Source organism: Fusarium fujikuroi, chromosome FFUJ_chr03 (genome assembly GCF_900079805.1).
Source record: "Fusarium fujikuroi IMI 58289 draft genome, chromosome FFUJ_chr03".
Taxonomy (NCBI): Eukaryota; Fungi; Ascomycota; class Sordariomycetes; order Hypocreales; family Nectriaceae; genus Fusarium; species Fusarium fujikuroi.
In genome coordinates this window covers 1,847,526-1,862,386 of record NC_036624.1, presented here as the reverse complement: position 1 = coordinate 1,862,386, position 14,861 = coordinate 1,847,526, and the positions used below count along the sequence as shown (strand labels likewise).

General features: G+C 49.3%; 5 protein-coding genes; 2 read left to right on the top strand and 3 right to left on the bottom strand.

The window, feature by feature from the left end:
* Window positions 1-28: 28 nt before the first annotated feature.
* On the bottom strand, window positions 29-1,721 carry FFUJ_02706 (related to DNA-directed RNA polymerase III, 47 KD subunit; the record flags this gene model as incomplete). XM_023574470.1 has 2 exons in its annotated part: window positions 29-1,242; window positions 1,298-1,721. The coding sequence occupies 2 exons, from the start codon at window positions 1,719-1,721 to the stop codon at window positions 29-31; spliced, it is 1,638 nt and encodes a 545-aa protein (XP_023427817.1).
* A 1,411-nt stretch (window positions 1,722-3,132) lies between these two features.
* On the bottom strand, window positions 3,133-4,122 carry FFUJ_02705 (related to urease accessory protein UreD; the record flags this gene model as incomplete). Its single annotated transcript, XM_023574469.1, has 1 exon — window positions 3,133-4,122. The coding sequence occupies one exon, from the start codon at window positions 4,120-4,122 to the stop codon at window positions 3,133-3,135; it is 990 nt and encodes a 329-aa protein (XP_023427816.1).
* Window positions 4,123-4,836: 714 nt separating this feature from the next.
* FFUJ_02704 (related to nuclear protein SA-1) lies at window positions 4,837-8,441 on the top strand (the record flags this gene model as incomplete). XM_023574468.1 has 3 exons in its annotated part: window positions 4,837-5,272; window positions 5,326-6,347; window positions 6,492-8,441. 3 exons carry the CDS (start codon window positions 4,837-4,839, stop codon window positions 8,439-8,441), a joined length of 3,408 nt encoding a protein of 1,135 aa, XP_023427815.1.
* A 433-nt stretch (window positions 8,442-8,874) lies between these two features.
* FFUJ_02703 (uncharacterized protein) lies at window positions 8,875-11,046 on the bottom strand (the record flags this gene model as incomplete). XM_023574467.1 has 4 exons in its annotated part: window positions 8,875-9,632; window positions 9,688-10,672; window positions 10,721-10,854; window positions 10,905-11,046. The coding sequence occupies 4 exons, from the start codon at window positions 11,044-11,046 to the stop codon at window positions 8,875-8,877; spliced, it is 2,019 nt and encodes a 672-aa protein (XP_023427814.1).
* A 1,127-nt stretch (window positions 11,047-12,173) lies between these two features.
* Window positions 12,174-14,189, top strand: FFUJ_02702 (probable importin alpha SRP1; the record flags this gene model as incomplete). XM_023574466.1 has 3 exons in its annotated part: window positions 12,174-12,407; window positions 12,713-13,222; window positions 13,275-14,189. 3 exons carry the CDS (start codon window positions 12,174-12,176, stop codon window positions 14,187-14,189), a joined length of 1,659 nt encoding a protein of 552 aa, XP_023427813.1.
* Window positions 14,190-14,861: the final 672 nt, after the last annotated feature.

The following is a 14,861-nucleotide window of genomic DNA, read 5'->3' as shown; positions in this document are numbered from 1 at the left end:
ACATCGGCACATGGCTGTGGGATGGTCCTTATTCAATCCTTAGGTCCTCGGATGAGACCTCCCAATCCTCCTCATCATCCCACTTTGGCGCAAGTACAAAACGACCCATAATCTTGCCCATTCCGATACTCTCTCCACCAATAACCCCCGGACGAGGTTTCTCGTCATTCTCTTCAATGATGACGGCCGTTGTTAAGAAATTCATCCCCGTGGCAGGGTTCAGTTCCATAGTAGTGCCACCCCAGTCCAGTTCTACACGGCCTGATTTGCGTACTTTTAGTTGGCCTACCATACCACCCGTTGATAGCAGGCTGGACATGAAACCAGCCTTCTGCTCGGGGTCTTCAAAGCCTGGTACATTAAGTCCCGCAGTGTTCTTGTCGGTGGTGAGATCCATGGGCTCTGTGTCAGCGGCGGCTGGTGTTGATTCCAAGACATTATCTTCGCCCTCACCAGGCTCAGGCTTGACTTTGTTAATGGGCCTGGGTTGGGTAATTGGCTTCAGAGGAGGCAACACAGGAGGGAACTGGAATAAGTACATGCGACCATCCTTGTTGCTCGGACCTTCTGTTTTGCCCTCTTCGCCCTCGGATATTTCGACAGCACCCAATTCATTGGCGAGAATCTCCAGATCTGTCTGGATCATGACCTCTTCTGGGTCTTGCTTTGGCTTCTTGGTCTGTGGCGCTGGTGTTTCGGAAGGCTGCTTGTCTTTGTCTCCTGCATCGGCCGTTGCCTCGATATCCAAATCCATGGAGTCGTCGAGTCCAGGCTCCTTTTTAACGACTGGCGTTTTCGTATCAGTCTTCCAGATGCCACCATCTTCTGCGTTCTCGTCCGTTAAGAGAGGCTCGTCTGCGTCGCCATCCACCCAAAGGCTCTCCTCTTCCTTTGAAGGGGTGGGAGGAATAGCTTGAGCATTTTCCGCGGCTTCTAATTCTGCTGTGGTGGCCACTATGACGCCCTCATCCTTATGCTCTCGTCGGTATATGCCCATAGGAAGTACGCTAACGGCGCGGGAATTGAGCGCCTCGATCATAGCCTCGTCTTCGCTATCAAGGTCCTCTTCGGGAGTATGAACATGGAGTTTATCCGCGTTAATTCGGGCCTCGCGAGATCGTGACGCCTGAGCAAAGCCAGGTTTCGAATCCGATTTCAATCCTCTTCCACCACCTCCCCCAAAACCACCACCACCTCCTCCTCCACCGCCGAACCAACCACCGCCTCCACGCCCGCCGGAGCCTGTATCCGTTAGAAAGCTGCAATCGAGTCATGGTATCTCGGAGGCAAGGCTTACCTGCTGCACCAGAGGAAAATGGGCCACTGGCTCCCGAAATGACTCGACCAAAACCGCCTCTACCCATGGCATCACCACGGCTCCTTTTACTCCTGAAACGTGAACGCCCTCTCGCCTTGCGCTCATCTGCTGCTCTCTCGCTGGCTTTCTGCTCCTCCTGTCGGGCAAGACTGTCTCGTTCTGCTTCATCTCGACGAATGTTCTTGGGTCGGAAGCGACCAGCTGCAGGAGCTCTTGTCGCCCGAGTGGTAGCCCCTCCGCGGGTTGAAGTAGTCGCTATACTCTGAGGTACTGGAGTGGCGCTGCCTGGAGTATCTGTAACGGCTGAAGTAGAAGAGCCGCCGTCATTTTCACCAGCTGCCCGTGAACTTGCCACGGCCGCACCTCTCCGACTGCCCCGGGCCGCTGCCCTACCACGGTTCATATTGTTTGTACTATGATTATTGCTTATAGGCTGAGAGTCAATGTAGACGGCGAGTAGTAATTTTCGGTATCCAAGGCTTTAGTCGCAGATGAAGCTTTCAAAAATTTAGCCTGAGTCGCAATGCGAAAGTATAATAGTGGGGTTCGGAATGGTGGGGGACGATGAAATTCTGCCATTTGTGAGACTTCTAGTACTCACCGCCTACTCACCCAACTGTTCTGAGGTTGATAGAATACCTTGGGTAAGGATGTAGTCAAGTTATTGAGGCTACCTAAGACATTAAATAAACAAACTAGGACAAATTAAGTTCTATACAAGATACAGGCAGGGATTCTGCAGATAGGCAAAATGGTCGGTATAAAGAACAGTTACTAACAATGCCTTAACTTAAAGAACATACTGTCTTGCTCCAAGCCTTGGGTTTCCTATTTATCTAAAACATATCACTCCTGTCAGTTCTTTAGAAAGCTTAAGAATTCTAAATTAATTCTATAAGAGAATATTATATAAGATAGTCCTTTACTATTATATATTTTCACTATTTATACTAATTACTACTTTCTTTTTTAAATACTTCTTTAAATACTTTTTTAAATTTCAAGGTAAACTAGTCTATCTTTTATAGAGATTATAATAACAATATTCTAAACTTATAATTAATTGTTCCTAAATTTATGCTTAACTATCCTTAGTACTTAGTTTAGGATCTCTTGTCTAAATCACTGATGATCTAGTGAGATGCGGTCAGGCCATCACTACATACAACTTGTATGGCAACCAGACGAGGATGTACTGTGTACCTAAGTCAGCCTCGAACTTTTTTTTCTCACTTTGAGTTGGGGTTCTTTCATAAAAATGGTATTGGCCGACGGATGACCGATAGACAGTGTGATAAGCGTGTTTATCAGTAGAAAGATAGACGATACAATGGAATGAAGCCATCAGTAAAAGGCTGCACATCTTATGTAAACGGTGATGCCTTTCGATTAGTCGGTACCGAGGAGCACGGAATTCATGGTATCATGGTAATGATGCAGGAAATTGTGTATGATATACAAAGCTGGCTTAAGAGAAATATTTGCGTGGTCAGCGATTTGCGCAAGCTTGACCTGAGATCCTACCAGCTGCAGTCTCTTCGTATTGGCTGGAGACAATGGACAGCCCAGTTGCTGTTCAAGCAGTGGTCAAGCTTTGGTAAACCAAGGCGATCCCAAAATGAAAAATACAATTATACACCAGCCACACTACTCCCGCATCTGTAACAATCAGACAGAGAATGCACCAATGTGCCTTCTGAATCTGGAAACATGGTGTCGTTGATTGATTGTGCATACCCAATCGGCATACTTCTCAAAAAGAGCTGGAAAAAAACACGCCCTCTTCTTCATGTGATGATAGTTAAGGCTTTGTTTCATCGAAGACACATCAGTGCTTTATCACCGAATTCAGAAGCAATGCTCCCTTCCTGAATAATCATTGATCCAATCCATTCTCTTCCGGCTTCAACCGTTTTGGCCCCAAACTTGACAACCACGCACCCTCGAACATTAGCTGCGGACCAAAGGACACCACCTTCTTTCTCCTCTTTGAGTCTCTGTAGTCGCCAACGCTCAAAGTCAGAAACATCTGTGGTGCTTCGCGCCATCGCTTCTGGTGAGCGGAAGTCCCGGGCTCCAATGCGAGGGAGTGCGGCGAACTCATTCCGAAAGAATTCTCCCAACGATTTGGTCTTGGATCCTCGCAATATAAGAGTTCCTGATATTGCCATATGCTGCATCATTTCTGGCAGTGTGCGGCCCACGGACTTACTCGCGTCTCTCGATAGGATGATTGAGTCTCGTACCAAGAGTCTATCAGCCGTAGTTGTTTGAGGATCTTGTAGCCATATCTCGTTCCGCCCTGTCCATTTCCTGAAGCTCCAGTTCTCTCCACGAGCCACACGCCCTTGGGTGACCCAATCCAAGAGACAGAGCGACGCTTGGCTTTTGAGCTTGAATATTTGCTTCTGGGCGTATACACTATCCTCAAAAGGCTGGACAGGATCCGGAAGGAGACACATGGAAGCACCATCTTCTATGGTAACGTCCAAGTTTTGAGTTGTGACGACATCGGCTGTAGGCGATTTGAAAATCTTTGTGTGACCTTGGGTAGCGATGCTGAGCTTCGCCTGCGGCTTGGCGTGTATTGTCAGATTAACCCCGTCTCCAGCAACAAGCCCCCCTCCATAGGATAATAGGAAAACGAGAGTGCTTGGCTGGCTAGACGAAGGAGCCGGGGATATTAATTTCAAAGGATACTGATAAGTCATGGTCTCAAGACCGCTCTCGCCGGCAGGGAGCAGGCCAACGACGATGCGGCCATCGCCAGGAGAGGAGGATGAGGGAGGAAAAGGCGAGTCCATTTTGGAACCATGTTGCGATGATAGTGAAAGGTAGAAAGCCAAGAATCAATGAAAGTTTGATTGGGCACAGGCAATAGTAACGACAGACTGCGTCTCCATCTTGACGCACCTTGACTAACAAATAAATACCTTGACCTTGGTTGAAACTGAGGCACGAGTCAAAGGTTCTCGACTATTAGATAAGAGATAAGAGACCGTTGGTCGACACAAGTGGCTGTGGCCCCACACCAGCTGGGATCGTGGGGTTATGTCGTAGGTACATCACTCAAGCTTGAGCGTGGCTTGTGAGAGGCAGAAAGGGGAGCTCCAAAGACGCTGCATGAAGTTGGGCTAATTGGCATTTGTAAAAAGCACAAATCTACCGTGATATCATGTAGCTGTGGAAACAAACACACGGATCCAAGCCAGATGTATGCTAGAGACAAAGCGGTCGTAAAGACCTATGTAAGGACTCAGGTATTCGTTAAGAAGATTACCTGCTACTTCTCCGATGTTCACCCGTGGCAATGAAAACTGGCACCACCCACCCACTTTCCAGAACAGCTTGCGCCGCCGTCATCCCCATCTCCATCCCCATTTGCACTCTACTTACTCCACGCGACATTCGACGCGCCAAGTGGCTAAAAAAACCCATTGTCACCCTCGCATCGAGGGTTTAACCACCAGACATTGATATTTCAAATGCCGATATCACGACCACCCCCAAGAGACACCATGGACAATAACGCGAGCCCGTCTCCGGATCCTGATGCGACAACGCGTCGCCGATCGGGACGCGTCGTGAGGGCACCCACCAAATTTACTCCTGATACCACAACTCAATCGACAAACCCAAAGCGCAAGCGAGGCGATCAGGATGACGAGGAAGAGGACGAAGAGGAAGATGCGGAAGATGAAGCGCCCGACTCAGACGAGGAGATGAGCAACGAACCCGACAATGACAGTGATGAAGACCATCCTGCACCGCGCTCTCGAAAGAAGTCGTCGCAAACAAGTCGCGCAAAGAAACCTTCAGCCAAGAAGCCCAAGATCAATGGTTCCAAGCCGTTGCGGCCTGCGCGAGTGACCCATGCCGCCAAAAGTCTCCCGAGCAGACCTAAGAAGAGTGTTCGCATTGAAGACGCTGCTGTGAAAGGGCATGGACTCTACTGTAGGCTAAAATTTCTCTTCCTGCGTGTTTTCCTACATGCTGACACTACAAAGCCCATCTATTCGGATCGGGTGATTCTAGCAAATCGGTGGCAGAAGAATGGCTGGCTAGCTACAAGACAAACGCAGTAGCAGCCACTGCTGATTTGGTGAACTGCATCCTTCAATGCGCTGGCTGTGATCAGCTCATCACAGAAGACGACGTTTTAGACCTGGACAACGTTGCAGGACGATTGGCAGATCTTCAGAGCGTTTACCAAGAGGTATTGCAATTCTCAATCGTGCCTCTAGCCATGCACGTTTTGCTGACATTATTACAGCAACAAATTACCGACTATCCTCTCATCTCCAGAACCAAACATTCACGATCCTTCCGAGACGTACTCATTTCCTTCTTCGAATGCCTTATCGTTGATATGCACCAAGGTCGTCTGATGTACAGAGACGAAACATTTCTTGACAATCTGCATACATGGCTTGCTAGCATGTCCTCATCATCACTCCGACCCTTCCGCCATACCGCAACCACTATATCTTTGGCAGTCCAGAGTGCGCTGGTCACAGTAGCTAACGATCTGGACTACAGACTCAAGAAGACCACTGAAAAGCGTGACAGGGAACAGACCAACAAAGATCGCAAAGCTTGCGCTGATGCCATTCAGTCATTTTTCGACACTGTTTTTGTGCATCGTTACCGAGATGTCGACCCCAAGATTCGAACTGAGTGTGTGGAAGCACTTGGGAACTGGATCATTTCCCTGCCTGTCATCTTCCTTGAGCCGGGCTACCTCCGTTATCTTGGCTGGATGCTGTCAGATACCAATGCTCCCACTCGCCTCGAGGTCTTAAAGCAGCTTACCAAAGTCTTTCGGAGAGACGCAGGGCAGCTGGGCCATTTTATTGACAGATTTCGCCCGCGATTGGTTGAAATGGCCTGCAAAGATTCCGATGTCGCTGTTCGCGTCGCAGCAATTGGCGTTATTGACGTCCTCCGCGACCAAGATCTCTTAGAAGGCGAAGAGGTGGACGCCATTGGGAAGCTCATATTTGACAATGAACTCAGAATTCGAAAGGCGGTTGTTGGCTTCTTCGTCGCATGCACTAGGGACGCTATTAGTGAAAAAACGAAAGAACTGCGTGATTCTGAAGCTACAGAGGACATACCCCGCGGGAAGAAGGCTTCTGTTGACGCCCCCCGTCTGGAATGGATTGATCTGAAGTGCCTTGCCGAAACCCTTGCCATCTATGACAATCAGATCGAGGAGGAGCACCAAAGTGGTCAGATATTGGGATTGGATGTTGCGGTTGATCTTTTGGAGTCTACTGTTCCAGAGACCAGGATCTCGCTGGCGGCCCAAGTACTGTTCGACAAGGTCAATGCGATCAAGCAGTGGACACTCTTGGCAGGATATTTGCTCTTTGATCACACAACGAGTTCAAAATCGCGGTCCAAGGCAAACAACCCAGATCTTGCATTCAAGAAGGCCGTCGCACCTACCACCGAGGAAGAATCGATACTACTGGATGTGTTGAGCTCAGCAGTAAAATCCAGCCTGACACATGCGCCTGAACACGACAGATCAAGAAAGAAGCCACAGACAGGCAAAGAAGCCGAGGATGTACGAATAAGCCCCGAAGATACAGCAGCCGAGCTGGTTATTGTAATCCCTCCTCTTCTAAGCAAGTTTGGAGCAGAGCCAGACACAGCTGCGATTGTTCTTCGCCTGGCGCATTTTCTCGATCTTGAACTCTTCAAGCCACTTCGTCAAAACACAAACAGATACGAAAAGCTGCTCGACGAAATCGTCACGCAGTTTAACCGGCATGACGATAAGAGAGTTTTGTCAGAAGCAACTGCGGCGTTATTGCACTCGCGACAGCATGGAGAGTTGGAGGAAATCACAGACAATAAATTGTCATACTTGTGGGAAACTGTCATTACTTCTCTACACAACTTTGACAAAACCTATGAGCTTTCGTCGAGAGGTAATCTAGGCGAGGCACCTCTCAGGGAATTGTCAACAGTTCTTCTCAAAATCAGCAAGCTGGCGAGCATTTCAGACTGTGTCGATGTCTTGGAGGCTGACGAAGACTCGTCCGAATCAACAACAAACCCTCCCATTCAAATACTAGCCAACATTGTTCATCGCGGCAAGTACGAGCCTCTCGATGACCAAGACATTGACGATCTCGAGGATGAGGTGGTCTCATTTGCGATCAAGACCTGCCAATTTTACTTTATGTGGAAGACGCTGGCTTATTCCAAACTCCTGTCAACGACTGGGAGCATCGCAGACGATGAGCTTGATCGACTATCGGTACTTCGCCAAACTTTCCGCCGGCATCTTATTGAAACTCTGTCGTCACGCGCCGCCATTGACCAGCTGAGATTATTCGCTACTGGCAGCTTGTGTGACCTTCACCTTACCTTCGCCACCCTCCGCCCAGCTATTGATCAACTCCGGCCTTCGTCCAGTTCTGAGTCACAACCTTCGAGTGGCGAGAAATACAAGACATTGATTCAAGATATCGAATCCGGTCTCATTCCTGAGTTGATTGCTATCTTTGACGGCACCGAGAAACAGTATGCCAAGAAGATAAAGAAGGACAAAACCCTAAATGAGCCAGCTGAAGACGAAGATCCTATGGCTGATGATGAAGACGAAGAGGACGAGGATGAAGACGAGGGTCTTTCTGAGGAAGAGCGTTTCACTGCCGAACTCAAGGCCGAAAAAGCCTTGTGCGAACTCACCGCAAAATACGTCCTCGTGATTACTGCTCGCCTGGTGGATCATAAGGGCTCACACGCAGGCAAGCTAAGGCGGCGTCTTCTTCGCAACCAAAACAAACTTGGCAATAACTTCAAAGAAGTCGTTACCTACCTAGACGAAGAGAAGTTGGCCGAGCGGACAAGGAAAAAGGCTGCCCATACACAGGCTCCGACAAGCACCAAACCTCAGAAGGCCCAGCTTAGCGAAGCCGTTGTAATTGGAGAGGATGACGAGGATGACATCTTTGATGACACGCCGCCACCAGAGGAGGGCTCCAGAGAAGATCTCCGCGCAAAGGGTCTTCTTGAGGATGATCCAATCGAAGACGATGACGAAAATGAAGATGAAGAAGCGGAACGACCAGCTCACGAATCAGACGATGATGTTATAGGTGATTAGACACAACGAGTTTGACCTCACATGGTGGATACATAACTATTGCAACCTTGGGCGGAAATGATGTGCGTTTTCTGTTTCCATTTTGTGAATAAGGCGGTATAGTTTCGGATGGTTCCTTTGTTTTCTTAGTTTCTGTATGTTCCCTCTTGCCAGTTTGGACTTACATGCTGGAGTCTGGGTATGTGGCAGAGGACCTGAATTTAGGGGGCATCAAAACACTGCGTGTACAAAAATTTCATAGTCATTGCAAAATCAGAAAAACTTCGCCTTGGTCTAATCGCTCTTCACTCCTATTTGGGACAAAACTTGCCAGTGACCACCGTAAGATCAAGATCTGAATACAACTTTCCCCTCCCCATACGCCTGACAAACACGGTCCATCGTCACTGAGCTCGTCTTCATTACCACAACCAAACTGACTGTCTGTTACAAACTATTCTCCAATAATCCTGGCGCCAAAAAGTTGGAACATTCTTTGCCAGCGTTTCCCATTCCCTGCGTTAGCTTGTGACGGTTCTGGCTCGGTAACTTTGATACCGTATTGCTTTATGCAACATGGAAATGCGCGGTTTGTGAGTTGCGTTTTGCCGGAGTTCTTTGGCTCGGGCTGCTGTTGATCGTCATCGTCGCTATCATCTGGAGGTTTTCCCTTTCTTGCCGCTTCCTGAGCAGCGGCCTTTTTCTCCTCCAGATTTCCCCAGAGCGTAAACATCTTGTCGCGGAGCTTTACCAGTGCCTGCTTATCTCGTCTCAGGTTGCATGCATCGAGCCCAGTAAGTAATTGAGCAGATTGGTTGTCGACTGCTACCCAAAGTCTCTGTTTCTTATGGTTCTCAGCGACTACAGCGTCCTCAAGCTCCAAAAAGAAACGCCACTCCCAGTTTCGCGCCCTGGAGAAATCGTCCAGCGTTCTCTGGATTGGCTGTTCATCTTCAGCTTCAGTTTCGCTGTTGGACGGCGACTCTTCACCGTCATCGGAAAGGTCCTCATACTCTGATTCCTTCTTCGGATAGGCGAAATCTGCAAGGTTTGATGGTGAAAAGTCGACAACTCGAACGTTTGCTCTGTAGTTCAAGTTCACAAAGGGCAGAGGAAGTTTTACAAGGTCGTCATCGACAGTAGTTTCATGCCGGACAAGCTTTGTGATTTCGGCAATCGGACTAGCCGGCTTGTCTTCATTTTCGCATTTCACTAAAGGATCGTCAGCTGCTGTATCAAGGAGTCTTGTGAGCTCAGGCGAGTTTACCTCGACTGTTTAGGTCCATGAAAGGGACCACATCCTGTTCTGTAGGCTCTCTGGCCTCACCTTGTTTGTTGGCTTTACTTTTCAATCGTTTTTCGTTGCGCCTCGACTTTGAGTTGCCTTTTTTTGGTTCGGATTTCGACTCTACGCCATGCTTGCGCTTTTGTCCGGCCCTCAAAGCCTCCTTGATTTCTCTAGCTTGCCCTTTTCTTAAGCGCTCGTATTGTCTTTTTCTTTGCAAGCCCTCCTTTGCACGCGGATCGAAATTCTCTGAGTCGGGATTCGATCCTACCATACGAATACTAATCTTTGGTCCATACGGATCACGATCTTCTCTCAAGAATCCCTCCAGGTTGGCACCACTGTGGCCTAGTTTGATTTGCAAATTTTTGACCAAAACCCATGCGAGAGTTCCCATATCTTGGTCACGAAGTGCAGTTACATGGGGTTCCCAGCATGTGATCTGGATGCATCTCTTCCCAAAAGGGCCCGGCCAGCCCGGTGGGTTAGCAGCCGTAGTGTACTTGTCGGTATAGCCAAATGGATCACCATCTCGGCCGATAGAGGATTCGTCGAAGCCAACAGAAAAGTTGTGAAACAATGGGTTCTCTGTATAATCGGAAACCCATAGAGTCATCTTGTCTCCGCCATCGTGGGGTGGCCGAACGACCTGGGCAACGATGTCACAGAAACATCCCTCTTGGATATCTTGAAGTAGTTTGAACTTGTCTTTGACGTTCCGTGATGCAACAACCATGGTCTCAAACGTTTCTTCACTAGGTAATCGACTCTTGTCAATGCTGTGATACATTGCAGACACGAAAGCATTCTCCTTATTGCCTGGCGCTGTGTCTTTGAGACTACTTGGTGGGCAGAGAGCGCATGAAGCTTCGCTAGGGCTTCTCGGAATTTTGGAGGCTTTATATTGAGAGATCTTCGTGTTATAAGTACTCAAGAGAGATGGGCCACCAGACCCAAATGATTGAACCTTTTGTGACTGTCAATACAAGCATTTTGGTACGGTTTAGGAACTCACTTTTGCTTGACGGATTAGCATTACATCACCAAGGCCGGGATTCGGTAGGTCTTCTTTCGGACGAAAGATGTCGAAGACAATTAAGCTATCATCATCCACAGATGAGTCGAAGAGTCGAATCTGACATTTGTAGTCTAGATGCGTTGGATGCCATAATTTACTGTAGGAAGAGATAGATTCTCACCTTTCCCTTTTGTTTGCATAGCCTCACGAAAACCGGAAACAAGGCCGTACACATTGACCAAAGCCTTGTTTGCAATTTTCCCATCCAGGATATCACGGATGGCGACGTATCCTGGAAGTGTTGATGAAGATTGGGGAGGCATTGTTTCCACCGTGAAACAACGAATGAAGGCTTAAACAGCACGAATAGATGGTCATTGGTAGTGGGCGAAATTTCGAAAAATAAACGATTCTTCGCGATCGCGTTGGTGGCAGTATAAGGTATGGATGCTCAATGCATCGTCAACTAAGGTACCAAGGTAAGGTAGGCATGGATAGGTAATGAATGGGTCTGTAGGACGCGATTGATACAGCATCTTGGGCCTTGACGCGTCAGGGGAGCTTACCCCTCCATCAGAAAGTCGCGACAGCACGTGATGATGCATGTGATTTGATTCGACTTCCAAGATTCGTTATACAGTACCTATGTTAACGGCACAGTGGCGACCTTGTGGGATATGTACCTATTTGTGAACAGAGAGCTAGACGCTACGGATACGCCATGCAATTTCTAATAAGTGTAGATTTCTCAATGTGTGCCTCAACATTCAAAGGGGTCAGGACACAGAGGTTTCGTCTATTGAGTTTCAGGCACCAAGCCATGACGAAGGAATTGACGTGAAATGTTTGTTCGTTCGTTCGCTAGTAGTTACTTTGTTTACATTACCTGGTCTCCAAGTGGATAAAAACAATGACCTGTTCTCTTTAGATTAACCTTACCCACATCATTCACAGAGTAGCCCTCTTTTCATGTCTAGGTCTACAGAGCTGAAGGTGATTTGATTGCACGGTGCTGAACTATCAACCTACGGGCGGAGTGGTTTCTGCCTGAGGCTGAAATCACCCGACTGGGGCCCTTGCGGTGGAAGCGGTTTCTCTTTAGGTTTAGCAGGCAATCAGTGGCCCAAAGCCCAGAGAAAGACTCGCCCACTGCCTGGGTCAATCATTTCGACGCCCTCCTAGTCCCCGGCTGACCAGACCCAGACCCAGACCCAAGACTTCTCTTCTCCATCAACATCAACAACAAAACTTTCTCCTTCCCCCCTCCCCTCATCCTCTTCTCCTCACTGGATTCTCTACTCTACGCTGCAGAGCAAGTCTTCTCTCCCTAGACGTTGAGCTCTTTCCATCTTCTTCTCTGCGAACCCTTTGTGCATCTTTCACCCCGCACATCAATTTGCTACTGTTCACCTACCAACGCCCCCCTCGTACCAAAACAATCGCAGTCATCATGGCTGAGCGATACATTCCCGAGCATCGCCGAACTCAGTTCAAGGCCAAGAATACCTTCAAGCCTGAGGAGCTCCGTCGTCGTCGCGAGGAGCAGCAAGTCGAGATCCGAAAGGCCAAGCGTGAGGAGAACTTGGCCAAGCGTCGAGGTATTGGAACCGGTGAGAACCGCCCTGGTGCTTCTCTTGGTGCCGCCCCTGATAGTGATGATGAGTCCGCTCCTACCGAGTCCCAGGTATGTGCCTTTCTATTTCTCGATCCTTAGGTCGTCCTTCCAAATGCTGGTTTCGCCTGCTGCTTGCGCAAAATCTCTTGTCGCTTTCGCTTCGCCCCGTCCCTCCCGTCTGCCTGTGATGTGGGGGAAAATATACACTTCAAATAACCCCACATTCTGGCTCTGGCGGGTTTGAGCAAAAGGCAGGGTACGGGTGCGGCTATGTGCACGTTCTACTCCCCGTCTTCTTGCGATCATGCACCGCTGCGAATAACGCGGCCCTGACTGTGTATCTCTTGTACGCATTTGCTAACCCCCGTCTCTAGTTGAATGAGGACCTTCCTCAGATGGTGCAGGGTGTCTTCTCGGACCAGATCGATTCGCAGATTCAGGCCACAACCAAGTTCCGAAAGCTTCTTTCCAAGGAGCGTAACCCCCCGATCGAGGAGGTCATCAAGACTGGCGTCGTTAGTCGTTTTGTCGAGTTCTTGCGATCCCCTCACACCCTGGTTCAGTTCGAGGCTGCCTGGGCTCTGACCAATATCGCATCCGGCTCCGCCACTCAGACACAGGTTGTCATTGAGGCTGGTGCTGTCCCGATTTTCGTCGAGCTTCTTGCTAGCCCCGAGCCTGATGTCAGGGAACAGGCCGTCTGGGCCCTCGGCAACATCGCTGGTGACAGCCCTCACTGCCGTGACTATGTCCTCAGCTGTGGTGCTCTTAAGCCTCTTCTTAACCTTCTTGGCGATAGCCGTAAGCTTAGCATGCTCCGCAATGCTACTTGGACACTCAGCAACTTCTGCCGTGGCAAGACCCCTCAGCCTGACTGGACTACTGTAAGTTCACATTTGAGAAGAAGAAAACGAGCGCGAATTAATTTGTTACCAGATTGCCCCCGCTCTTCCTGTCTTGTCTAAGCTCGTCTACTCCCTTGATGACGAGGTCCTCATCGATGCCTGCTGGGCTATCTCTTACCTCTCCGATGGATCCAACGACAAGATCCAGGCCGTTATTGAGGCTGGCATTCCTCGCCGACTGGTTGAGCTTCTTATGCATGCTTCCACGTCTGTACAGACTCCCGCCCTGCGCTCCGTTGGCAACATCGTTACCGGTGACGACGTTCAAACACAGGTTATTATCAACTGCGGCGCCCTACCCTGCCTCCTGTCTCTTCTGAGTTCTACCAAGGATGGCATCCGAAAGGAGGCGTGCTGGACAATTTCCAACATCACTGCCGGCAACTCTTCCCAGATCCAGGCTGTCATTGATGCCAACATCGTTCCTCCTCTGATCCACCTTCTGCAGAACGGAGACCTTAAAACCCGTAAGGAGGCTTGCTGGGCTATTAGCAACGCCACCTCCGGTGGTCTGCAGAAGCCAGAGCAAATCCGTTATCTGGTTTCTCAGGGTTGCATCAAGCCCCTGTGCGATCTACTTGGCTGCCCCGATAACAAGATTATTCAGGTTGCCCTGGACGGCCTTGAGAACATCCTCAAGATCGGTGACCTTGACAAGCAGGCCGCTGGTGAGTCTGGCGACTCCATCAACCGGTACGCTCTGTTCATTGAGGAGTGTGGTGGTATGGAGAAGATCCACGACTGCCAGAATAATGCCAACGAGGAGATTTACATGAAGGCCTACAACATCATCGAGAAGTACTTCTCGGACGATGAGGAGAACGCCGACGAGGGTATGGCCCAACAACCTGCTGGCCCTAATGGCACATTCGGCTTCGGTACCAACGGTGCTGCTCCCTCAGGCGGTTTCGACTTTGCCAAGGGTAGCGACGCCATGGATATGTAAAAGGCTCGCCGGTTCGGATTGAGAATTTCGATAGGAAATCCAGAATGTGGAGCAATCCCAACCCCCCCAAAAACATAGCACCATCACCACCCCTTCCCCCGGAACAGTTTTATGTGACTGTCGTTTACCCCTATCCCCATGATATCACACCCCATATCGCGTCTTTTTAATGTATCTGGAAGGTTTATACGAGGGAAAATCCCACCCCCTCAGATTACAGGCCCTATGGTAGCTTGAAAGCTCCAGCCTGAGAGTGATGAAGTAAGACGAGAGCGGAGTCGGCGGTGGCGTTTGGCTTCTCGGTCATGAATGCCCATGAGAAGATTCTACAGACGCCGACGAGTCTACGTGTACACGCTGAAGACATCATGATGGTTGGTGTTTACGCACGTGGGACTTGCGCAGGACGACCGCTGAGGTGAAGTGAGAGGCAGCGTCAATCGAGGACGGATGCCTCGGAGAGGCCTATGCTAGTGCACCAGGACTTCTGTGACGATGAAGCTCGAAGATTACGAAATTCGCTACCAAGTGGTGGTGAATCTGGTTCAATGGTAGCCAGAGACCGTAGTTAATCGAAAAGAATACGATGGGTGTTTGCCCCTCATTCATGATCACCAGGCATGATGGATGACATGTCATGTTTCTGACTGTAGATTTGTGTCGAATGAAGAC